Source organism: Cryptomeria japonica, chromosome 5, assembly GCF_030272615.1.
Source record: "Cryptomeria japonica chromosome 5, Sugi_1.0, whole genome shotgun sequence".
NCBI classification, from domain to species: Eukaryota; Viridiplantae; Streptophyta; class Pinopsida; order Cupressales; family Cupressaceae; genus Cryptomeria; species Cryptomeria japonica.
The window spans coordinates 692,066,298-692,092,632 of record NC_081409.1 but is presented as its reverse complement, the minus strand read 5'-3'; the positions used below and the strand labels follow the sequence as shown (position 1 = coordinate 692,092,632).

The 26,335-nt window shown below is 40.5% G+C and overlaps 1 protein-coding gene across 4 annotated transcripts in view; it reads right to left on the bottom strand.

Annotated features, from left to right (window-relative positions):
* LOC131067345 (uncharacterized) overlaps window positions 1-26,335 on the bottom strand; it is a 163,043-nt gene that overhangs the window by 33,796 nt on the left and 102,912 nt on the right. For all 4 annotated transcript variants that reach the window (XM_058002312.2, XM_058002311.2, XM_058002310.2 and 1 more), the window contains exon 9: window positions 14,173-14,257. In XM_058002312.2, coding sequence (XP_057858295.2) covers window positions 14,173-14,257 — 85 coding nt within the window. The remainder of the gene's footprint in view (window positions 1-14,172; window positions 14,258-26,335) is intronic.

The window sequence follows — 26,335 nt, the reverse complement described above, 5'->3', positions numbered from 1 at the left end:
AGTAGCAAATCAAGACATTCAGTTAAATAAAAATGCAGTGAAAACATTCAAGCTATTAAATGGTACAAAAGATTTGAGCTGAATAATTCTTTAGTGAGATCATGCACGCAAGGATTAATATAAAGAATCTGTAAGTATGAACAAAAAAGTAATTACAAAAATCAAAGACCCCAGTATAATGTTAGGTAACAAATAGAATGAACTCGCCATTAAGAGCATGGTGTGTTAATTAAAACTTGGCATTATTGTTGTTACCATCAAGGTTCAAACCCTGCTGGCCCATTGAGCTCATGCGCTTTGTGCCCTCCCTAGGCCACTGAGCTCATGGGCTGTGGTTGGCATAAAATGCTTACTGTTATGTTTGATAATTTTGGTTACCCGACAATCTATTAATAAATTGTATTAAGTGGGTTGTCACTCTCGGGTAGTTATGTGTCGATTGGTTGATGGTTGTCTACCACTTGGCAACCGTCGGGTTCTTTAAATATCTTGTGTACCGCCAAGGACGGTAGTACGGTATAGTCGGGTCTATGTAATCCTTGGCAAACCATCTCTGGTCTCTTCTCTATAATAATTGCATGTGAGAATAAAGATATATTTTACTATTTGTTGATGTGTGTTTTATGCACATAACATTACAGAATAAAATACCAAAGGTAATTTACCCTCTCTTGAACAAAATCACCTCAGATGCTAAGGATGAGATCAACTAAAATGATTCCAAGGTTTCTACATGTTTGGTCTTGACAAGTGGGTAACTCAATGGTCAATGTGAATTATTGTGTTCACTTGGGGACTTACGCAAATGTTAGGATTATCTTCTTCAATCATGAAGATGCGGAATAGGTGTGCTGACAACTTAGGATTTATCAATGAAGCTCTGGACTTAATTCTTACTAAAAAAAATGGGCAAAATGAATAGGGTTCAAGAAATTTATCGTGAGCCTAGGAATGTAGGAAATGATGAACAGATCTAGTGGAATCAAACTAGGCGAGGTCTCACAAATAGGTATTGACACAAGCTTAGTGCAATCGTCTAAGGTATACTTAAGGATTTTCAGACTATCACCATCAAACGTTGACACCATCCAAGTTAATGCTTGTCAAGGGATGTGTAATAGTTGAAGTTTAGCTTACTCAAATTTCTAGTTGACCACACAAGGTGCACTTACCAGCGGCAAGAGGCTAGTGGTATGGATTAAGGATTCCACACGAATCAATTCAACAAATCTTTCACTCAATCTAACATACATGAAAAAAAATTCTAATCTAACTTGGAGGAATTGAGAACCATGAAAGCGAATACAACACTTGAAGAGCAAAATCACCAACAATTGAACAATGATTTTGATTCAAATAGCTACAGCATATACCAACAATTCTACAAAAACTTCCTCTTACAAATAAGAGACAAGGAGGTATATATAGAGTCTCTTACAAAATAGATGGTCAAGATTGATACAAGATCAACGGCCAAAATCATGCCAACAAAACCCTAGAATTGCCCTAATTAGGGTTTACATAAAAAATGGAGCCACCAACATATGGCCCAATAAAAAGATACCTAGTCATCAAATAGGGAATCTTCTAGAAGATTCCTCCCTGCATCTCTCTCTCTCCTAGCATACTCCAAGAATCTAGCCAATACTGAATCTAACTCCTCCATGGAAATGCTAGGCAAGGTATCCTGTTGCAAATCAATCACGTCCAGTGAATCCGAGCAAGCGTCCAAAGTGTTCTCCCAATCTGGCATGAGCTTCTGCGAACTATGAACATGAATCAACAAAGAGACCAAGTCGTCTATCTGACTCTTCTTCAAAGAGTCTAAGTGGCAAAAATACATAAATTTCATCTTGTCTCTTAATTCGGCTAAGTGTAAACCACTAGCATCACTAACATCAATACCCAATAATTCCTCAATTGAGGCAAGGATCTTCATCTGAATGTCCTGAATCAATCCCTCCATCTCCATACAACTCGACTAGGCGTTCTCATAAGTTGATCCCTTCACAGCTAATGAACAATACTAGCCATGGAAATCGTATCTGTCTCCACTGTGCACAATGTTCTCGCTGACCAAGGTGGAATTAGGAATCTTTTTCAAAGCTTGGAGGCGTGGAATAGTCTTCTCCTAAATAGGCCGGAATTCTTCCCAAACTCCCTCCAAACTCTGGATTCTAAACACGAGCCCTGTTGTCCTATCACATGCCTGGACAAACTGAGTAAGGAAATCATCTATCTGCTTTCTTGTACTCTCAATCCACTTTTCCACCTCCGAGAGTGTATCTCTCGTTGCATCATAGTGTGAACGTATTCCATGGTCAACTGCAATAGGGGAAATAAGGGTGGGATTCTCATGCCTTATCCCTGCAATATACTCTCTAAGTCTGATATTCTCTTCTCTGTACTTTTCTCTCTCTACAATTTGTCTGTCTAACCTTGCGTCAATCGCCTTGAGGTTATCACCAACCCCCTGAAACTCTTGCTCTCTTGATGTACGACCAAGGGCAACTGAAGTAATCTGGAAATCCATAGGAGTAGCAATGTCCACTGTCACGCCTGCAATAAGAACAACAATCTGTGCAATCCGCATTCTTGTCTCATCTCTAGCTACATGCGACAAAATCTCCGCTCTCTTGGGTTCTTTCTCCTTAGCACTCCTAGCTAGGTAGTCATCAATGTTATCAATAGGTTGTACCTCTATCATCCTCTTACTTCTCTCCATACTTCTCATCTGCCAATCAGGAATAGCGGCCATCTCCATACCATCATCGAGACACATCTCTCGATCAAGCCCTCTCAATGCCGAGATAACATCATCATCATCATCAGGATTATTCCTGGTCAAATCGTATATCTCATTTCCCAAACTAACTTCCAAAAGGACAATAGGGGATCCCAGCTGATCATCATTCTCATTTGGAGGTGCAAATGTTGCTATGGCATGTAACTCCTGAATATCTCTAGTAGTATCACTGTGTTGGAACATTGTTGGGTTTCCCTATTCTGCTTTGTTACTTCAATCACCTTAATTGATGAGACACTGAGAGGTGGTGAAGGAATGATAGGTGGAGGAATGATAGTCTTTTGTTTCTTCTTCTTCACCTCCTCAATCTTCCTTCCTCTGGCCTTGACTCCTCCTATCGTGTTCTTCCTTCTCTTGGGAGCTTGACTCTCTTCTTCTGCATGAATCCTGGCGTCACTGATAGTCCTCTAATCCTCTTCGGAAGTAGACTCTTTCGGCTTCATCTTTTCATAAGTGAAGGGAACACCCATATCAACTAACTTATTCATTTGTATATCTATCCATGCATGGGAGAAACTCAAGACCTCTCTCATCAATACAATCAGGTCAATCTCCTTTGACTCTGACCAATTAGGCAATAAGATTGCCTTCTTTATTTCATTCTCATACAGTGGATGTGTATGATCCCTGTCATCTAACACTTGATCAGGAATGAGGAAAAGTCCACACTTCCTCATGAAATCCACTGACATTTTGGACCACATTCGTCTCTTCACCGCTTGCTCGTCCATCAGGTTGGCCCAATATTCTTCTATGTCTACCTTGTGGATGAACTTCTCTCCCCTGATCCTTCCAACTTTCTTATCTGGATCAAATCTTTCTCTTTTCTTGAAGCTTGTGAATCGATAGAATGCAAGCTCCTCACTCGTAGTGCTGGCGGCTAAGGCAGACTGGCAAACCTCGAATGTCTTCCCAACTGAAATAGGGAATGCCATGCCTGTCCTATGCTTCTCTCTCTAAATGGCATCAAACTCTAGAAGCTGTCTCACCACTTCCAACAAGATCATTCTGTTGAACAGATACCTAGAAAGCCTGTAGGGTTCGGATTGAAACCCATGAATCCTAAGGTATGTGAAAGTGGGAAACTGAATATACCATGATCCATATTTCTCTATTAGCTCTGTTGCCTCCTTGGACAATCTTCTGTGGATTCTGCCTTGCTGCATCTGCGAATACGTCATTCACTCTCTTATAGTCTCCAATTCTATACATGCTCAGCTGGGGGTAGCACTCATGAAACCTGAATTGTCCTTGCCCGTTCCCGACTTCACCTTTGCATATCAATCCTTTGTATGAAACAAACCGCGTAAGCAGGTATGCCAGGTAAGAAGTCATGGCGAATGACTTGGACCGCTCTACATTCCTTAGCTGAAAGTCTAGATTGTCACTTATAATCTTAGACCAATTTACCAATGTTCTTCTAAGACAATCCTGGATGAAATAGAACATCCATCCATCGAATATTGCACCCTGTGACATCCCCATCACTCTATTGAGTAGGAATACTAAATCACCATACTCCTCTTTGAAGTTTGTGCACATGAGTGTCTTGGGAGCCTTGGAATGATGAAGCCTAGGCTCAATCATCCACTCTTTGTTTATTATATTCTTACACGAATCCATCTTCTTTGTGTATCGCTCTTTATATTCATCCTTGGTTGCATCCTTCATATCTGTTCCGCCTGGAATTCCAAACACCTCAGCAATAGCATCCTCAACAAGGTAGGCAATAACAACACCCTTAGGAGTTTTGATCATTCGCGTGAGAGGATCATAACATCGTGCACACTCCAAGATAAGCTCACTGCACTGTATGGACTGTGGAAATCCAGCGGCATGAAAAATACCACTCTTCATAATGTTCACATATGCCGGGGAAGGAATCTGATTTCCGACTCTGAACATCCGTTGTCGCATCAGGTTCAGGTCCAGGAAATGCATGTTTGTATCTGTAATCTCCTTCCATCTGGATGAAATCTTGGGCTCTTGATAGAATCCAGTCTCCAGTATCTTCAGTAGTTCTTTCATTTCCTTAAATCCGGACTTTGACATTGCACCTGTACGAAGCTTGAAGTTAGAACTTAGGAAAATAAATTCCAGATTTTCTAAAGATTTTAAGCTAATTAGAGCATAAAGTCAGGAAAATAGTCCACACTCTTGGTAGATCTTGACAATTAGATTCAAAATGTGACAACGTTAGGGCATGGAAACCCTTAATAAAATTCATTAATACCTCCTTATACTTAGAAATTATGCAAACTAAAGTGCAAAGGAGTATACCGGATCAACGATAACTAAGGAAAGGTGTGAAAGGTTGTGTTTTCACACAAACTATGTTTGAGGACACCTTCCGCAGTCAACAATGGAGGTCAACAAAATCTGAAGACAACCTGAAAATTAAACTTTTAAAACATGTTGTAATCATCTAGATATGCATAAATTGATGAGAATTAACCTTCCAAGGCAAACGTAAGAAAATCTAAGCATGTATGTATGGCAGGAAATGAAAACTTAGTCTGAAGACAAATCTGGAAATGAAGTTTTCAAACTTACCAGAACCCTTAGGAATGATAAAATACTCAGAAATAAACTAAAGTGAAATCACAAGGTAGGTAGGTGGCTAGAAAAATTTATTTTCTGAGCACAGCACCCCTACAATGGAGTTCCAGGTCTTCAACAATGGAAGATAACTCTAAAAATTGATTGAAAATACCTCCAATCAGCTCCTTGGATAAAATCGCTTTAAGGCACAAAATAGCTAGGAACATGGTAAGTCTAAAAATTGATTTTCCAGCCAGCTATGGAGGTTGAACAAGCTACAACAATGGAGGACAAACTCAGATCTGCAACATATCAGCCAGCTGGGAATTATGGCAGCCACCAAGTGTGAAAGGAATTCATCAAAATAATGGCACAAAACACTTGCCAAATCAAAATCGTAATTTCCAGCTATGGCGCCATCCTTGGAAAATCTGAAAAATGTCTTCAATGCACCTCCAATCTGCAACTTAAATCTGGAACAACAAGCAATAATGGTGGAGAAATCACCAAAGTTCATCAAACACCAAAAATCGCCATCCTTCACAAAATCGTGATTTTCACTAAAAATAGCAAACTTCACCAAAAATGGCGGAAATCTGGAAATATGGAGGCAATAAACCTCAATGGCAGCAATGGAGAAGATTGCCAAGCTACAAAAAAATGGGGGCCTTCGATCAAACACTTCACTTCAACACTTCGCCAAAATTCACCAATAAGAGAGAAAAATCGCCAACCATGGAGACACCTGGCAAACTTAATAATAAAATATTGCTGGAGACTCCTCTCTTATACTTGCTTTTGCCTCTCACTTTCACCACACAAGCAATGTGGGATAAAACACTTGCTTATATACTTGTTTGGTAAAACTAACTTGTTTCTAGAAGGGTAAAAACATTAAATGCTCATTGCAAGTTATTTAATTTTGTTTTTAAAATTTTAAATAATCGTCAATCACCATTTAAAAACAATTAAAATGGGCTCATTTATTAAATATTTCAATTTAAGTCAAAATTGAGCCTCTAGGGGAAAATCGTGATAGGTAGGGATTAAAAAATCCCATTAAAATCACTTAAAACACCAAAATATTCCCCACAAGGGAAAATCGATATTAGTATGCATAAAAATTCATCAAAATGCACATAAAATAGGCCAAGGAAAATCGATATGTGCATGGATAAAGAACCGACACAAAAATTTCACTTCATTTGCAAAAAACACCCCCTGGTGGAATTTTGACCTTAGTCTGTGTAATGTCCCATTCCTAAACTGAGATCAGTCCCCCCTAAGCATTATCCACTGAGATCACCCAAATTCGAGAAGTCTCCAATGGAGACGAATTTGTAAATAAGATTTGAAAAGAGACCAAATAATCTTTATGATAACTATATCAACCATATCCGAAATCAGCGATCCTATAGATCAATGTCTATTGTTAACCGGTCAAAAAGAGAATAAAGAAGATAATCCCAGCCATCGAAAGGTCAAACATGTCCGACGTATATACAGTTCCGCTATCTCAAAAGATGCATAAATAACGTAGAGATATTGTGCTTGATTGGATTGATTGATCAAAGTATATAATCGATACGTAAGAAGCAGTCATAGGAGTATCAATGCTTCACACCGTGTGTTTCTAATCAAGGGGAAGATATCTATTTAGGAAACATGGCGTCAATACAAGACTATCATGATAGATGATATTAATCAACAATGTAAATGATTGGTGAGAGCGTATACGTCTCAGAGATGTCATCATCAAGAACTAAATATTGAACAAAGTTGCTAGAATATCAACCGGGTATATACCAATCATGGTAGCAAATATTAGCCATAAGTGATAACCATGTTTTCATGATCGTTAAAGATCATACACGATTAAGGCATGAACCAACAGTAATATAGAAATCAAGCTGGGCAAATGCCAATAATTAGATTGCATTAACTAATGCACACCATAACCATTCACCCATCGATATCTGTTGAAATGAAAGCAAATGACTGAATAGCGATTATGAGTAATGAGTAATGCTTAAGATAACACCTGATTAATTAATTAACCGATATACTAATGAATGAAAACGACCTGGTTAAAATACAAGTAAAGGAGCAATGATTAGCATAAACAATGATAGGGATCAGCGACGATAATTGTAATAAGGAGTCACAACCCCTTATAAAGAAAACATGAATGGGAGAAGGTGTGACTTTCAAGATGCAATCCTTCAAGGGTAATGGATACATAAGTCAATCAGATCGCTCATTCCAAAGAAGGTAGAATTAGTATCTATTATTTTATTTGCAGATGTGAAGAAGTTTGTGGGCAGACAGAAGGCCAAAATTATCGGGCACCAAAACCAAGGCATATAAGTGTTTGACGGTCAAGATTAGTATCAACCAATTCAATATAGAAGCCATTCGAAAATAGGACGAAGGTAGTATAATTTACATCTAGTCATCTGGATCCCATAAATTATAAGCAGAATTTAAGTGTCTCAGTAGGGGACATTACAGTCTGGATGAAAATCCGGACTCAAAATTCATCATATTGCTCTCAGTGGAAAATCGACTTGGGCATGGACTGAGAGTCTGCACAAAAATCCGCATTAACTTGTCACAAATACCTAGTGGAAAATCGATCCAGGCATGGAATCCTCCTCAACTTCATCTGCACTCCAGTCTGCACTCCAGTCTGCACTCCGGGTGGAAAAACGAAGGCAGACAGGACAAAATCCTGAAACTTAGTCAAATTTGATGCTTCGAGGAGAAAAACGACCCAAGCATGGATAAACAGTGGTGGAAAATCATAGCCAGTATGGATTTCAGGGGAAACCCATGTGTAGTGTGGATTTTGAGTGGGGAAAACCATGGGTAGTCAGGAATATGAGGGGAAAAGCAACTCTAGCATGGAATTTTGACCTTTTAACCCTTAGAATATGGATTTCCCTTAGTAATTTGACATTTTAACCACTCAAAATCGCTATAAAACTTTAAAACTTGATAAAACTCAACTGGACTTAGGCAAATTTTCCAAAGAAAATTGAGCGAAACACAAGGAAATCTATCGAGATAAAGCGCGCAATCAACTTGAGTAATACCTTAGGAGCGAGAAAACAACTCCAAAAAGTCTGTAAATACCTTGGCACTTTAAAATTACTGATACACGTGTTTAAAACACGTTAACGCTCAAGAAGGTCAACACTTGGACCAAATTTAGGATCATTAAAATTTCAACATTTGCAACTTGATCCTATAACCTCAAAAACCCTAAACAGCACTAGGCATGATCAAAACTCCGAGACTCGGGCATGGGAAACACAAAATTGCCCACTAAGCAGCCAAAACCCTAACTTAACAACGCAGAAAGCGAGAAAAGAGGGGATCCCCGTTAGCAATGGGGCGATGTGTGAAAAGGTCACACCACTATTGTGTTTGGTATGCATTGTCATGTATATTATTATTTCCTATATTTAATTTATCAATTGTAGCGGTAAACATGTTGGCATCATTGCCTTAAAAGAAATCGGGTTAGCCTTGAGTGATTCATGCCTGTAGACCCCAATAAAGGTGAGAAGAGGCCACAAGGTGGTAAAAACCAAGCAATTAGGTGATCTGCCAACCCTCGTCCGAAGGGAGCATATAGGGATGAGTCAAAGCCTAGAAGTACCCGGAATCTTGGGACGTTGGAGGTGGACATGTAGAGGATGCACACATGGCCAAGAGTGCAAGGAAAGCACCGAAATGTAGCGGTTGGAACAGTCCACCCAGGTCTGGCACACCTGGAAGTACCCGAAGTAATGGGGATGCTGGAGGCTAACGTGCAGAGGACGTGCGCGTGGCCGAGAGTGCAGGGAAAGCATCGGAATGTAGCGGTCAAAATAGTCCCCAAGGTTCGACACACAAGGGAGTAAGCAGGTGAGAAACCAATTTTCGGGAACTTGTCCCTCACCAAAGAAACAAGAATTAAGGGGCCTAAGCCGGAGACTCCTCCAGTACCTTCCAAGTGAAAACAATGATGAACACCTAGGAGAAGTAGAAACTCCCGAAGTTAACAAGGGACAGATCAGAGGACCCCGTACACCATTGCAAGACATGTATAACAATATGGGAGGCGAATGGCCAAGATAACAAAGACTATTGGCTGAAGGCATTTGCCGCCACCCTTTGGGGGGATTGCCATTGACTAGTACATAGACCTAGATGCTAAGGACATGGCCCAGTGGAGTAAACTGAAGAAGGCATTCGAAGAGGAGTTCAAACTTTTGAGGGATGACAACGAGATCGTGGCCGAAATCTATAATACCAAGCAAGGGAAAAACAAGAGTGTATGCACTTACAACCGTAGGCTCAAAGAGTTGTTAAACAAGATGGAGAACCAGCCAACCGACGGGTTGAAGAAGAGGTGGTTCACTGAGGGATTGATACCTTTGTTCTATACAAAGATGAGAGTAGTGCCTCCGTCGTCCTACGCCGATTCTTACAATCGGGCGATGGACATCGAGAGTGAAAACAAAACATCCTCCCGAGGGAAGAGGAAGACCGATGACAAGAGCACCGAAGGTAGCAATGATGAAGAATCCAAAACCATGCAAGCCCTTCGACAGGATATGTTGAGAATGATGAAAGAATTGACGGTCGAGAAAGGAACCAATAAAGAAATTAACTAACTATTGTGTATTGAGTGCAAAATTCAGGGGCACATGAAAGATAATTGTCCTAAAAAGATGTTTTGTGAGCTTTGCCAGATGATGGGTCATTCAATAAAGGAGTGTCCATATAATTTGAAGACTAGAAGTACGCAAAAACTGTTCACATAGGGAGAGTTTAGCCCATCGAAACCACAAAATGTATCGCCTAGCGGCAACGGAAATCAAAGAGAGCGAAACCAAATATAGTACGACTCCAGAGGACATCCTATCATACAGTTTCGACAATGTAGCAAATGGGAACACTTTGCGAGAGACTGCCAGAACAAAAAAGACAACATACAATTATTGTGCAAATGGGGTGGACCAGGTGACCATGAAGACACCAACTGTCCAAAGCAGAAGGGTATTAATATGCTGGACGTGGAGGAACAAGAGGATGCAGTTTTGGCAATCACGCGAGCACAAACAAAGAAGGTGATGTATTCAAACTCTTGTAAAGAGAAGGAACGACTCCGAGAAGCCAGAGCCGAAGTAGAACAAGTATTGGCGAAGGAACGAGTAACCTCCAATGGAACTACAAGTACGTCATTGTGGGAGTCGGAGAAGAACATAGTACGACAGGTACTACAGACAACCATACCAATCAAGGTGGCAGACCTTCAAACTATGCCACAATCCAAAGCAGCCCTCAGCAATATAGTTGAGGTTGAACCAGTTAGCCAGAAACCCTGTAAACCAACAATGAAATCACTTGACAACCTGGCTACCGATCCCATGCTACTCACAGTAGGGGTAGGAAGGAAGCTCACAGTGGTAGAAATGGAAATCATGGGACAGACATTGACCGACACCATAGTCGACATAGGCTTTGGAGTGAATGTATTGCTCGAAGATACTTGGAAGGGTCTTGGCAAGCCAACACTATGGCTGCCAACCTTCCAACTAGTAGGTGTCGACCAACACGGCATCAAATCGCTCAGGACACTCATGGCACAAAAAATCATTATTGGCACTCAACCCTTCCTCATGGACTTCGTGGTCATCCCATTGGAAAAGAAGGCATACAGCACCTTGCTTAGAAGGGGATGGTTGATTACTGCCAAGGCAAATCATAATTAGAAGCAGAACACACTCTCGATCGAGAGTGATGGGAGGAAGCACATCGACTCGAGGAATTAGGCGATGAGTGAAGAATTGGCATTCTCCGACACAAAGTCCGAGTGTGGAGATTTTGGGATGGAGGGAGGACAAGAAACAATGGAACCTAATGACGGAGGGGTGCTCGAACTGGAAGATTGCTCTGAGGATGAGATGAGTTCTCTGAACCGATTATTTCACTAGCAAATGGAGGATTACGAAGTCTTCCACCCCAATTGTAACATGCTACAAATTGGCAAAATTGAGGAAGTACAAAGTCTGTACACAGGCCAAGTCCGAACATTATGTACAGGAACAGGCTCGAGGAAATTGTATGGGGTTAGGCCGTATGAAAAGGAGGAGAAGTTGGAGGAAGCTGTATGAGAGTGGAGGTGACTTGTAAGAACAAGGGAAGGGAAGATCGTACATAAGCAACATCAAAATGTCGTATGAAGGGAAACCGTATGAGTTGAAGTTGTACGTCACAAATGTTTGTGGGGTAACTTGTAGTTTGTATGAAGAATGGTTGTACGGGATGGGTGAGGAAGTGTCAAGACCATATGGGAACATTACATTGTACAAGGAACAAATTGGAAGGTCATGCGACAAGAAGAGAATGAAACCATACAAGGACAAGAGGAAGCCGTATGGACGAGGACAAGTTGAGACTAGAACATACGCTGAAGGGATTAGCAACTTGCCAAACCTACCAGCCCGTATAAAGGGATATGAAAGTTTGAATCAACAAAAGTGTCAAACACTTTGTACGTAAGGAAGTCATACGAGAGAAGGGTACCATACAAAGGGGTGACATCGTACAGAGGGGTGACATCGTACGTGAAGAAAAGCATTTAGGCGTACGGAAGGAACACCAACATGTCGTACGATCTTGAAAATACCCAAGCCATACATGGAACCAAATGTGATATTCCTACGTCCTACCAAACCGTATGGAAGACAAGAGGGAGGGAGAACTCGTACGAGATGAGGAGTGGGTGGTCGTACATAAGCAAGGCCGCCATACATTGGAGGGGTCCATACGGGCTCAAGAGCAGAAGGTTGAACACCCTACAATTACTGTACTACCACACAAATGGATCCGTACGAGAACTAGGCATGGCATATGGAAGTAAAGGGTTGTTGTATTGGATGTCGTACGAGGGAAGAAAACATATCAATTCGTATGGGTGACAGGCACACATGAAGGGAGAGATGTCGTACAAGTGACAAGTACGCGTGAAGGCAAAGATGTCGTACGAGAAGTAAGCAAGTCCATACGGAGAATAGAGACACCTTCTTAGCCGTACGGAGTTTATGTGCTAACACAAGAGGCAGATATGGGAAAGCGAAACGTGAAGGAAACTTAAATAAGGAATGGCTTGACAATTCATACAATATGGGAGTACTTACATGATACAAGGCCAAGGCAGAAAAAACAAAGCAACTTCTAGTACGGCAATCAATTTTGAAGTGGAGAGCACGATTGAATCAGGATTTTGACATTGTTTTTGGCATCTCAAAAAATCTTGAAAATCATGTGCAACATGAAATTCCGTGTGGTTTTCAAGGTCTTAATTTGCGCTGCCCCTTGACCCCCCTTGGGGCACTACCCCCAGACCCTTGTTGGGGGCGTTGCTCCCAAACCCCCATTTGATTAGGCAAGTAGACTACATGTTGGGGTTGTCCGGTCCAGTCATTGTTTGTCATTAGTCACGATATTACTTGATGTTTGCTTGTCGTCTGAAAGATGACTTTTTCTTTTGGGGGGGATGATGTGGTTGGCATAAAATGCTTATTGTTATGTTTAATAATTTTGGTTACCCGACAATGTATTAATTAATTGTATTAAGTGGGTTGTCACTCTCGGGTAGTTATGTGTCAATTAGTTGACGGTTGTGTACCTCTCGGCAACGTCGGGTTCTTTAAATATGTTGTGTACTGCCAAGGAAGGTAGTACGGTATAGTTGGCTCTATGTAATCCTTGGCCAACCATCTCTAGTCTCTTCTATGTAATAATTGCATGTGCGAATAAAGATATATTTTACTGTTGTGTCTGGTATTCATTGTCATGTATATTATTATTTTCTGTATTTCAGTTGTAGCGGTAAACATGGGCTTTGTGCCACTTGTGTTAATGCAGGGATGAGGTCTCCTATTTGTCACCTTAACTGGCTCAAGCCATCCTGAAAATTCCCAAGATTTATAAATATATATATGAATGCTAGGTTCTAGCTCTCATGCACCATATTCAATCTCTGCATCCATTCTGCAAGGGTACAATTTATTACCTAGAAACATGGTTTTCTCTCATCACAAGTGTCTCTTAGAAGCGGTGAGTGGCTACACACTCCCACCTCTGGACAATGACACAATTATTCAAGTAGTCCAGCATGCTGAGTTAATTAAAGGTATCCAATTTCTTCTGATAAAGAATATGCCAGGTCCAGAAATGCTTCCAAAGAAACTAGTTAATGTGTCTAGTAACAAGGTGTATAGCAGGGCTTTTGATAGATGGAAATCTTTTCCGAGAGGTGTGGGTCTGGAGTGCTGGGGTTTGTCTGAATTTAGCTAACACTGTTACAAGTGGGTACATGTTTTGCCGGTGTTGCTTGTTCTCAGCTATTGATTACATTTATACTGGTCTAGTAAAAGGTTTGTTGGCTTTTCGCTGAGCCTGTATTAGGGCAATTTTTTGCTGTAAGAGTTGCTATGCATGATCTTCTTTCTGCTACACCTGTCTTGGGCTGTTAACGTAATTATAGTAGGGTTGGGGCCCCTGAACAGAACCCCAATAATATTATTTAAAAAGCAGATAGAATCAACTAGCCTGCTCATAGTATTATCTTTTACATTGTTTGTTGTGATCATCAATCAATTTTTTTCTTTGCACTGAAACTTTTGATCATTAATTTAAAACAGTTAACTCGAAAAATGTTCTAATAAGATGCACTGTTACTAAAAGACAATGTTTATATTGTCAAGGGACGTGCATTAACTAGTTCTTGGAGATGGAAGAATAGAATGTACAAGAGAGGGCATTACCTGCATCAAAGCCATAGAGGGAAGCAAAACGTTCAGCATTCTGTGCTTCATGGATATAATCAATCTCCTCAAACATGTGCCTAACCTGTCCATAAAATAATTCACAAGTACTCAGTAAAAGCTGTACTATAATTTTATCTCCAGGGGATTTAGAAAAGTATAGCCAATGCTATAAAGCAAATGTATAAATTATTGTAATTGATTTTGTGAAAAATAAGGATAAGCCAATACAATGATAGACAGAAACACAGGTAAACAGTGGCAGGGCAGGAATTGATTCGCTCAACAAATTTCAACACATATGAGGCATACTATTGAAATTAGACATGTCAAAAATTTTGAGAAATGCAGATAGGAATTCACAGGTATATGACATCCGATGCATTCAGTTTTGAATTTTAAATCACATATAAGATCAATAGTTGACCTACTTAGCCCATTTTTGTTTATTTTAGCAGAGGAAAAACTGCCAAGACTGATAAAAGTAGCTAAAGAGGATGGTAAAATTCATGGGTTGGTGACAGTAGATGGGTTACATCACAGTTCCGAGTCTTAAGGAAATACAATATCTCAAAACCATTCTTCAAACTTATCAAGGGCCTCAGGAGAGAAAATCGATGTAAGGAAATCTACATTTGCATTTGCCAACGTTAGCTTCAGATGAAACAGAAAAGTTCTTAGTATTCTGGGTTGCAAAAAGGGAATCTATAAATGAGTTACTTGGAATTCCCAACCAATTTAAAATTCAATATAGCCATATGGGTAAAAATCAAACTAAGAATAGAGGCTAACTTACCACATTGGACTAAAACATCAGTTTAATTCACTGGCACAAATTAGCTAGTAATGACTGCAGTTCAAGCAGTCCCCATGTACCACAATCTTCAACCTATTCCAACCTGTGAAGAAGAGGAATAGGTTGTCGATTCAATGGAAATTTATGGCACAGGATTGATGACACCTTCAAAGGCCTTCAGTAGCAAGGGACACTGAACAAGTGAAAAGCAGACAGAGGACAGAATTTAAAAAACAAGAGCAAATTAAACAAAGATCTAGCAATGAGGCCTGCCTAGAGATTCCGGCAACCAGGAAACACATCCTGAGCATCAATTATCAGTCACAAATGTCTCAACTCCCCTAATCAAGGCCTAATGAGAACCACCCAGAAACCTCCACTCTCAACAATTGCCAAATATATTGAAAATTAAATTTTCGAAATCAAGGCACTGGATATTTAATTTCCTTTTTGAAGAAAACATATATAATTTCACACAAAGTTTATGTTCCTTGCAAAAGCCTGTTGATCCAATTCACAAGGTGAACTGGGGGATTATCTTGTAGGTATACTAGTAATGCCACAAGAGCTTGAAATGCATAAAGGAAAACAGACATGCAAACCAAAACACATTCAAGTGCAAAAGGTTTATAGTAGATATGTAATGTCCCCTTTTCGAGGTGACATGAGATGAGCAGGGGTTGACCTACCATTCGAGTTCCCGTAGGTCAACGACATGGTTAGGGGACTCATTCTGAGGGTCATGGAGCTTTGCAGGGGCTCTGTGAGCCATTTCGGACCTTCGGACGAGGTCTCCTATTTTTTAGGGAGAACTGGTAGTTGATTGAATGACCACATGGGGGACCAAGGAGCGGAGTAGGATCCTTTTGAGCAGTTACAGGTGTTTTAAGAGAGGTTCCTACTTTTTAGGGAGATTCCCTACCTTTTAGGAGGTTGTGGTAGTTTCCATATTTGAGGTTCCACGGGACCATACTATGGATTCAGTTTCAGGAAGATTGGGTGTGTTTCCTAGTTTTTAGGAGCATCACTAGATTTTAGGGATGGGACTGCCAGTTAGCTCAGCTTTTCCGGCATCAGTCACAGATAGGTGACAAAGTTATATTCAAGATTGTTTGGTTATTTTGGGCTGTTATTGGATATCTAGAGATATTTTAATATATTTAAATATTTCCTAAGTTAGCGATTAAATAAATTAAAATAAGGCTATGTATTTAGTCATTTCAGAGTAATAAGGGGTTTCTGGCTTCATCTGGGTTGATATGCCTGTGTTATAGCTCGTTGGAAAGGTCTTGAACTTTGCTACATGATTCTCACCTTCCGGAGTCTTTTTGGATGCCTGACGCTATTTATTTGCAATTTAGTGTTATTTTCCTATAGTTGACGCCATAATTAGAAAATAACACTCTTTTCATAATGCGCCAACTTTACTCCCTTTTAGGGTTTGGCTTGGAAAGGAAAGGAGATATAAGGAGATGACGACCTAATTGTTCATTATCTTTTACACAATCAAACTTATTTTGTGAATTTGCTCTGAGTGAGTGATTCTTCATCTCGGACGCAAACCCCAAGATCTGGACTGGCTGGGACGTAGCCCTCAACAGTTATTGGCATTGGATTCTTCAGGCAGAGTGCATAGTTGACAGAGATTGAGTACGCCATTCTTCATTGTGGATTCAGGTTGCAGAGTAAGGGTTTCAGCATGGTAGATTGATTCTTCAGCTTGGGCGTGACCCTTGCAGCCTTAGGGCCGCCATTTGCAGCAGGTACATCCCACGTGGAATGTAAGGAATGCATGTATTCAGCCTTAGAGGTATTCTTGATTCATGATATATTATTTTGTGAAGAACTTGGAAGTTGCAGGTCTGCAATTTACAACAGCAAGCAGGTTTGAGACGGAAACCTCAGATTTGGTCTTCAAGAGGACGGTATCAAGAGGCATGTGGAACACATCAAAAGCTTGTTTCAGGCATATTGAGGGTCATTTCAACAAGCAAACTCAGTAATCATTAGCAGCAAGATCATTACATCAGATCTGAGCAAGAATACATTCAATTTCAGTGCATTACTTATTTCTTTTGGCAGTTGTACTGTTTCCCAAGGGGGTCGTACCATTACAGATGGCTGTGGAGTGATAATAAATAAAATGGAGGGTTTTAACTCCTTTTCTTGTTCTTAACTTCATTGTTAGGATCAGCAAGGACTGTGTAGAAGAAATCACAGTCATCAGGCTTGAATTGAGATCAGCGTGAGCAAAATAGTGAAGATTTAAGGCTAAAATTGCATAATTTTGCCTGGCAGAATTTGGATTTCCAGCTGGTAATTGGGTTTTTGGCCCAATTTGTTATTGGTAATTCATTTGGAGGTAGTATAAATGTATTGGTACATCTGGACTGCCCTCGTACCTTCAACTCATGCCTGTATCCATTTATGGATAGCAGATCAGCAACAAACCCCAACGCTGGATCCATGGTATGTTTCTAATTATTTTGGTGAATGTATCTTCACTCCTACTTCAATGTAATCTGCTGTCATAAATAAAATCAGAAGCTGATATCTTATTTTGAGTTGAATTCTATGTTATTATTGGTTAATGGTTGCAATCCCCATCACCAAAAAATAAACAACACTTTCTGCATCTTCTGTCTAGTCTCTAAGAACACCAAAAGGCTCTGAAAGATAGTTTATTAATTAAAACTTATCCAGGGCAGCAAAGAACCCATTTAGGGATCTTTCAAGATATGCCACTTCTATTTAGATTGATCAGGGGAAATGCATAGAAAGATTAGATTAGAATCTTTGAATGCCTTTTTGACTCTAACAAATGTCCAAAGCAAGTATTGATAAAAGTAGGCTGTCAACTGCGTTCCATGTAGATCCTGACAGGTGTCCAATGCATATGGTGCATTGTTTTTGTGGATGGGATGAAAAAAGATGACAAACATTACTGTCGGTTGGATCACTGTGACATGTAGGGTAAACACCACCATGTCAAATATGTATGGTGTCAATTGTATGATCATGTTTTATGCCACAAAGGGTTCCAAGTGGTGTGCATGTATGGAAGCATAACATGTGGATGTTGATGTCCCATCACCCATGTGTCACACACATATGATCTAACTGAGCACTGGAATGTGCACACATCCACATTGTGTCTACAATGTAAGAAATAATGTGCAGTTGTGTGCAAGGACTATATGCAGAGGTGAAAGAACAATATTGTGCATATCTGCACAAGTATTGTATTGAGTATGCTATGTGCATTGATGAAATTGTTGAAGAGGATATATGAGGTTGTGCTTGGATAATTTATTCCTCTAAAGGAGCAATGGTCTGGTTGTGTCAGCACTACACTAAGGGAATTGTGTGTGCTATTGCTAAAGAGTGTACCAATTAGCTTGATCAGCAAACTGCTTTGTATTGACTACCCAAAAGAGTTGACAAGCATCGTGGAAAAATGAATGGCAATGGCATCAATGTGTCATCCTTCGTTGCTGGTTGTGAATGCATTGGGTCTGTTTACTCCCTACGGTGTGGGTTCTCAAACTACCAGAAGTAAACAGAAAGTAACATGTGCATGAACATGAACAGTAACAACATAAATAATTCACAAAGCGAATTATGGCAGAAATATATAACTTTTATTCCAACTTGTAAAATGGATACAACAACAATGCTCCTATTCACGTTACAATATAACATATATATACCACCCGGCGGTTGGCAGAGATACCAACCGTCGGCAACTACCAACCAACCCCTACAAGAACATTACATTGCCATTTATTAACTAAACACAACCAAGTATTATTCCTATGTCGGCAATTTACCGCCAACACCAGCCCCCCCAAAAAAGAAGTCATCTTCTAGATGACTAAGACAAAATGGGAGCTAATCTACTATAGACCACTAATGAGAAGGATGAGAGGACGCCCCTGACTGAATAGAAGACTGAGGGGTGTCTGGTTGCTGCTGCAAGCGCTAGAGACACTTGTTGGCTGCCAACTCTCGTTCTTGTGTGGTCTTAACCATATATGCAGCCTCCATGACCTTGTTGCACGCCTCCTCTAGCTCCTAATCTTTTCCCTTTAGCTACTTATCCTTACTCACCATGCCTGCCTCCAAGTGTGCTACCCTCTCCTATAGTGCCGACCTCAATTTTTCCTTCTTGTCCAACTCCTGGACGTGCTTGGCCACCACTTCTTCTAGAGATGTGACTCATGAGTGCTTCTAAGCCAAATGATCCAAAAATGCCAGGTTGGTCATCTACCACCAATTGTGTGGAAGTCCACGCATCCACCATGTCCTACGTTTCTGTCTTCGGCCACCCCTTCACCATGAAACAGAAAAATTCTGCTTCATACCCTTCCTTCATAAATGATAGGAGCCTCTTTGCTACACGAGCAATCAGAGGGTCCTGGCCACTACCAATATTCTTCACGATGTGTCCCACGTCGCTCAATAAATTTGCCATCACCTCCAATTGGGTGACAAAATGTTGCACAGTGCTGACGGAATCTTCTGGGTTGGGTCCACCCAAGCGAAGTACAAGCTCATCTACTCCATGAGAGGAAGATTCCTTCCCTCTTGTGGACTCGCCAACTCCCAATGGTTCCTGTTGTACCTGTTGTTCCCTTACTTCGTCATCAAGGAGTTTCATTCCGCTAGATGGCGATGACTCGTCCGATGGGTTTTGTAAGGGGACACCCAATGTCTGCAGCCACAAGTCGATGGTCTCCTCCTAGCCTTCCATGTCATCTCTAAGGATGAAGTGTGCAAGTGTTGCCCCTCCTCGTGGTGCCATTCTAGCGGGTGGCAACGATGCTTCGACATCCACTATCACTCATACAAGTTCTGGTACGGCTGCCTGGACCCTTAGTTCCATTGACAGTGTCAAATTTCCTATTTCTTCGACTAGCGCAAGAATGTCACGACTCACTTGAACCCTTGGTTCCGCCGATGATGTCAAATTCTCAATTCCTCCAACCAGTGCTAGAGATGCAGAAATGTCATGACCCGCCACTGTTTCAAGCGAGTGGTGTGGAAATTGCCAACTGGGAAGCTCAAGTTTCCCCTACTTCTTCAGCAGACGGTATTGCCCGAACTACCTCCACCTGGTCCTCTTCTGCAACCATCGCCACCACCTTGAAGGTATCTATTGAAGTGTTTTTTATACACTTCAAACACAAAATAAAATATCAAAGGCATTATATCCTCTCTTGATCAAAATATCCTCGAATGCTAAATTAGATGATCAACCGAGACAACTCCAAGGTTTTTATAGTTAGGTCTTGACTTTATGTTGGATATAAACTCAGTGATATGATGTGATTTTGCTGGAATCACAAGGGGACTTACATTGAATTTTGAATATGCTTGAAATACTTGAATGCTACTGAAACTTAACCATCCAAAATTGCAATCTGGTGATGCTTTCTCTTTAACTAACTTGGATTGAAAAAAAGATAAATAGAAGGGTTTAGAGAATCTAGTCTATTCCTAGAATGTAAGAGCGATGCACAATCTTTGGTGGAACTCCAACTAAGCTAAGCTTTGACATGCGAGCAACATCTCCGCAAAGCTAGTGCGATCTCCGAAGGTAAGCATATGATATTCAAATCACCACCACAAACATAGACACCATCAAGACAATGCATATCAATGAAGAAGTAGCAATTTAAGTGAAGCTTGGCTAAATAGATCCAGTTGACTATTCAAGGCAAGTCTACAATCAGCAAACTGCTAGTAGTATGGATATACATATTTCACCATTGATTGTGCACAAAGATCTTTAATTCATCTAATTATCATTATCTAACATGAAGATCCAACAAGAAACCATGCTATTGTATAAAAAACAACACATTCCACCATTACTTCAATGAAAAGGAAGTTTATTTACAAGTTTGGCAACAATTTCTGCCTTCTCTTCCTATTCTACTCTAGCTGTTATTTGCTACTAAACTATTCTTGAACTACCAACTATTAACCTTTACAAATGAGAAGAGTTAACCTTATATAATGCTCTCAATACAATTCAATGGCTCAGATCAATGGCCAAGATTACAAGATGAAAACCCTAATTAGTGTTTGTTACAACAAACTCTTTCTGTCCAATAAGAAAATTACATTTGATTTGAACACATGTCCATCTTGATTTCTAACCAATGAGAATTGAGGGTAGGTATCTCGACTTTATGTCTCTATGGGTGAATCAAGTACATTGCATCTGGACATGCTGATGTGGCGCCTCTGATTGGTTGAGTGGGGACAAGGATGACACCTCAATCTGCTTGGTAGACTTGATACTCAACATCACAAGCTTCACCAGTGATGATGATGAAGGCATGTTCCCAAAAAATATCATGGTGTTCAAGCTAATCCTCTAAATTTGATTAACACTTCTGACTTGATCACATTGGATGTAGACTATGTGATACCCTTGGTTCATCTTCTGTTGTTCATGATATACTTGACTTTGAGCTCTGACTTCATTTCTTTTCCTTTGCATTGCTTGAAGCCTCTTTGATCTTTTTACAATATTGAGTTCTTGAACATCTTGATGTTGATCCTCTTCACATCAAACCTTATGTTTGTCCCATATCCTGCTTAGTGAATCCTTACCTCACTATTACGCCTTGAACTTGTCATACTTTGTATTGATTTTTACACTTGCTTTATAGTGTCTTTCCTTGATGTGATTCTGTGATCTCTCCTTTACACTTTGGGGTATTGACTTCTTCATGTTGTCGCGATGCAATGAAAGTTTTTGAATATCTCCAAATCCTTTATTGTGTAGTCACCTTCCTTTGGTATCCCTGTGCTTGCTGATGAAATGCTTCCTCTTGATGATATCCATTTCCATGTTTCACTTTGAAGTTGTAAGGATTGTTGATACACTTTAGAGTATAGACCTTCATGTGGTAGAATTCTAATCTTCCTTGGATCTTGAACCTTCACCTTGATCTCTGCCTTGCATGACACGAACTTGGCCTTGATGTTGAAATTTCCTCCTTGGAATACTGTTCTGATCTTCCTACAATCTGGCCCTTTTGATTTCCTCCATTGTCACCTACAAAACAAACAAGTAGGTATCAAACACACATAACATATACTTAATTTCATCCATCTTTTATCCCTTATATGTTCTGATTCTGTCTGATTTGTGTTTGATACAGGTCTGATTATGTAATGGGATTCCTCCAAAATCTGCCCAGGTTGCTTTCAAAATGGATAAAAAATGTCTTCAACTTGATCTTAAACCCTTCTCTTAATCAAAATCGCCCTCTTCAAATGTATTTTGATAAATGCAATGATCAAAATAATTGCACAAATCACTGTCTTAGATAAAATTCGCTGTGCCTCCAAATGCATATCAGAATTTGCTCATTTGATCGGATGATGATCTTGAAATGAATTAAGGCATCTTCTTATATAGACGTTATTGGCTGAGAGGAGTGTATATTTTCCAATCATAGGCCAACTTGCTTTGCTTGTTTTAATTTTCTTTTAAAAATATTGAATTTTCAAGGCTTTAAACTTCCCAAGAAAGCCAACTTTATTCCTTCTTATTATTTTATTTTTATTTTCAATGGCTTTGAATTTTCAATGCCTTCTGGTTGAATACGATGTTCTTTCTTTAGGTCCACATTGGCATTTATTTCCTTGTTAGCTGGCAGTAACAATCTCTTCATGTCTTATCGGGTGTTTTGAAATAAAAGTGTCACCGGTCTCATCTTTCCAATGGGATACTTCTTCTTAGCGGGCCCCTCTTTTTCTTAGCTGGCACCACATTATCCTTTTCCATGCTCGTTGGTGTATTTTAGATTTAGATAAAACACATGCCATGGTAGGGGAGGCATCAGGGATGTTGATGAAGTGCATGCCGCAGTGGAAGGTTGGAGAGGGATGTGAGGGTAAGGAACATGCCGCAATAAATAGGAGGTGCGGAAGGTGAGGGAGGGATGTGTCGCGATGGGAGAGAGGTGAGGAAGATGATAAGAAGGATGTGCTACGGTGTGGAGTGTGTAAAGGATGTGATGAAAGGAAGGTGCCACAGTGGATAGGGGGTAAGGAAGGTCAGGGGGGAAAGGTGTCGGGGTGAGAGAGAGGTAAGGAAGGTGAGATGGGGGTATAAGGGGATAAAGGGATAAAGGGACGTAAATGGAGGATGGGATGAAATAAGGTTGGCCGTCTATGGAAAAAGGGAGACATAAGGATAGGTATCGGTGGGTGTAAAATGGAAATTGGGAGATATAAGGTAGTGAAGGATGAAATGGGGGTATAAGGGGATAAAGGGAATGTAGGATATGTTGGGGAGTGAAGGTAGGAGATGAGGATAGCTAGGTGGGTAGGGAGGTCAGGCCAAGGGAAGTAAAAGAATGAAGGATGTGGGGGGTGAAAAGGTTAGGATAGGATAGACGCTAGGAGGTAGGAAAGTGAAGGAAGGGAGATAAATGGATGTGAAGGATGGGATGGGGGGTTGTGTAGGTGAAGTAAGGGTAAAGGGGTATGACGTGAAAGTTTAGGATAGGATGTAGGAAATGGAAGGGTAGTGGTAGGTGAAGGGTTAGGATAGGATAGGAAGGTAAGTGGGTAGAGAGTTGAAAGGTAGGTGAAGGATAGGAATGGTAGGAAGTGAGGTGAAAAGGGATAAAGGAAAATGGAGGGAAGATGGAGGTGGATGGAAGGGAGAATAGAGAGAGGCATGAAGGATGTTTCGGCTAGGGAAGGTGTAAAGGATATGAAGGATAAGGGATGAAGGATGAAAGGAAGGATGGATGAAAGGATGATGGAAAGGTGATTAAGGATGGATGGGCGAAAGGAAGGAAGGATTGAAATGGATGGACAAAAGGATGGGGAGGCGGACTCCCTCATGTGAATATTTTACCCTTGAATTTCCTTTCAGAAATCCAAGGAAAGCGATTCATATTCCACATTTCACTCTTACATGCATTTCTTACTCTGAACCTTCATCATGGAATTCATGCCTAGACACGACCTAGAAAGTGCATTGCATCTTCTCTCAAGTAAGAGGTTAAAAGCTCCAAAACTACTGCTAAGCTAGGTGACTAAACTAAGACAACCACTCTAAAAGAGCAAAAAAGAGTAGGGGTCCCCATTTGCAATGTGGTGATGTGTGAAAATGTCATAATAGCATCCTTTGTGCGTTCCCCCTCCGATGATGATGCCTCCAGTGTGTCCGTATGAATTAGCACCCACCTTCGTATGGATTCTTTTCTCTGGACGAAATCCTTTGACACTGCCTTCATATGGATGAGCTTCTATCTTCATACAAAATCCTTCGCTATGAAATTCCTCTCCCAAATTCCAACTTCCTTCAAATTCCCCTGAAATTTCGTACAACGTATGGACCTCCCTGCTACAAATATCATATGGTGTACAGACGATGGGCTTTTGTTTGCAAAATCCTTTCGTTGTTACTAAAAAATCCGTGCAACGTGCCTCTTGACTCCTCCAATGTTCTTCACCGCCTCCTACTTGAATGATTTGGAGTGGCTAGGTGTAGGAATTTATAATTATCTTTTGTTTTCAGGGTTAGGGTTAGGAACATATAACTTATCATCTTTTTATAGAATATTTTTCTTTTTATTTTATTTTATTTCTCCCTCCTTAATTTTCCTAGTCTCTCCAACCCATTACTAAGTCCCTTTTGCTTTTTAATCCTTACCTCCCCTTCTATTTTTTCTAACTTTAATACTTTCCTTAGAAAATACTTTTTCCAAACTTTACCTCCACCGGAGTATTTAAATGTGATTTTTCATACCTTCAACATTCTCCAGTGACTTGCAGCTTTTAATTCCTTTCGAGTGCTTTCTCCAGGGGCTTTTGTTTGTACTGCCAACTCTATCCCTCCAATTATTTTTTTCAATTTGCGGAACTTAATTTTCCTTGAAGGTCGTTTTGTGGCCCTTCTCGACTTTGTGAATTTGCTCCCTTCTCGCCTTTGCTTTTTGTTTGGCCCTTTTGTATTATTGTCAACCTCCATCTCCCATTTTATTACGTGAGGTCCTTCCTTTGGTCTCATTTGTACCTCGGATGAGTACCTCCACCAATAGGTCCCAGGAGGCTTTTTGTAGCACTCATTCTCGCAAAAGGTACCAAGGTATTCCAAGTCGAAAATTTTATCAAGTAAGGGTGTCAACCCTATCCACTTGTACCTTCCAATGACGTACTAGCCTCCGTACTGTTGTTACCAAGTTACTTCTTCTCCATCAACCTTCAAAGGTTCAGCTAAATCACCCTCCAAAGTGAGTTTGAGACCAGTAGGGGTGGGGGCTCCTTCCCCATCACTATACACCACCTGATCAACTCTTCATTATGTCCATCCCTCTCGGCGATGAACATATCATCGGCTTTTATGATCATCTTCAAACATGGGCCCAAGATTTTACAATACTCCAAGCCAATTTCCTCTTCTAGATCAAGTGGCTCCTTTTCTTTTCCAGCCTCCTCTTCCTTATGTCGCGCCCCAACCTCTTCATCATTTTTGTAGGCCACGTACCTGTTGTGACCATTTCACACATCGCCCCATTAGAATGGGGACCCCCTCTTTTGTTTTGGTTTTTGCTTTCGGTTGCTTGTTTTCTCTCTGCTTTTAGGATTTTGAGTGAGTGAGTGGTCTGTTTGAGCTAGCTGGATTGGGGCTAAACCTTGGAAGCTCGTTTTTAGGGTTTCATTCAAGTTAAGTCTAACCAAGTTTTGGAATTGTTAGTAGTCTACCTGAAGATTCAAGATTGCCGAAATGAAATATCCCTTTTAGGAGAGTCAAATTGGTTAGGACAGGGATAGGACAGGTCTTAGGTCAGGTCTAGATTGAAGGAGGATTTTTCTGGGTAAAGTCCAATTTGTTTCTGAGTCTGAGTAAGCTAAGCATGGTCAGTGAAGAAAGGGAGTCCAGTCGACCAAGTTAAATAGGGAATGAGATGGATTAAGGGCCTAAAAACTTAAATTTCGCTCCTAACCCTTCTTAAGGGTCCAGAGCGAATTACATCCTAAACACCATTTCTTGCCTTGGATGAAATTGCAAACCTGTTCTTAACCTAGAAGATGACCTGACTTTACCTTGTGAGGTGGTTTGAAACTTAAAAATTGAGCAATTTGGCTTAGAAAAGGGAAATCGCTCCTGACCCTTCCAGAGGGTCCAGGGCGAAAATTCTATTTGAGCTTATTTTTTACTGACTTTGGCTAAATTGTGATGTTCAGGGCATCTTGGAGGAAAGATTGGATGACATTTGATGCATTTGAAGACTCGGAAGCATGCAAGATGATGAATTCTCGACAAAGAGGGTAAATTCGCTCCTGACCCTTCCAGAGTGTCTAGGGCGAAATTTGCATTTTCACCTA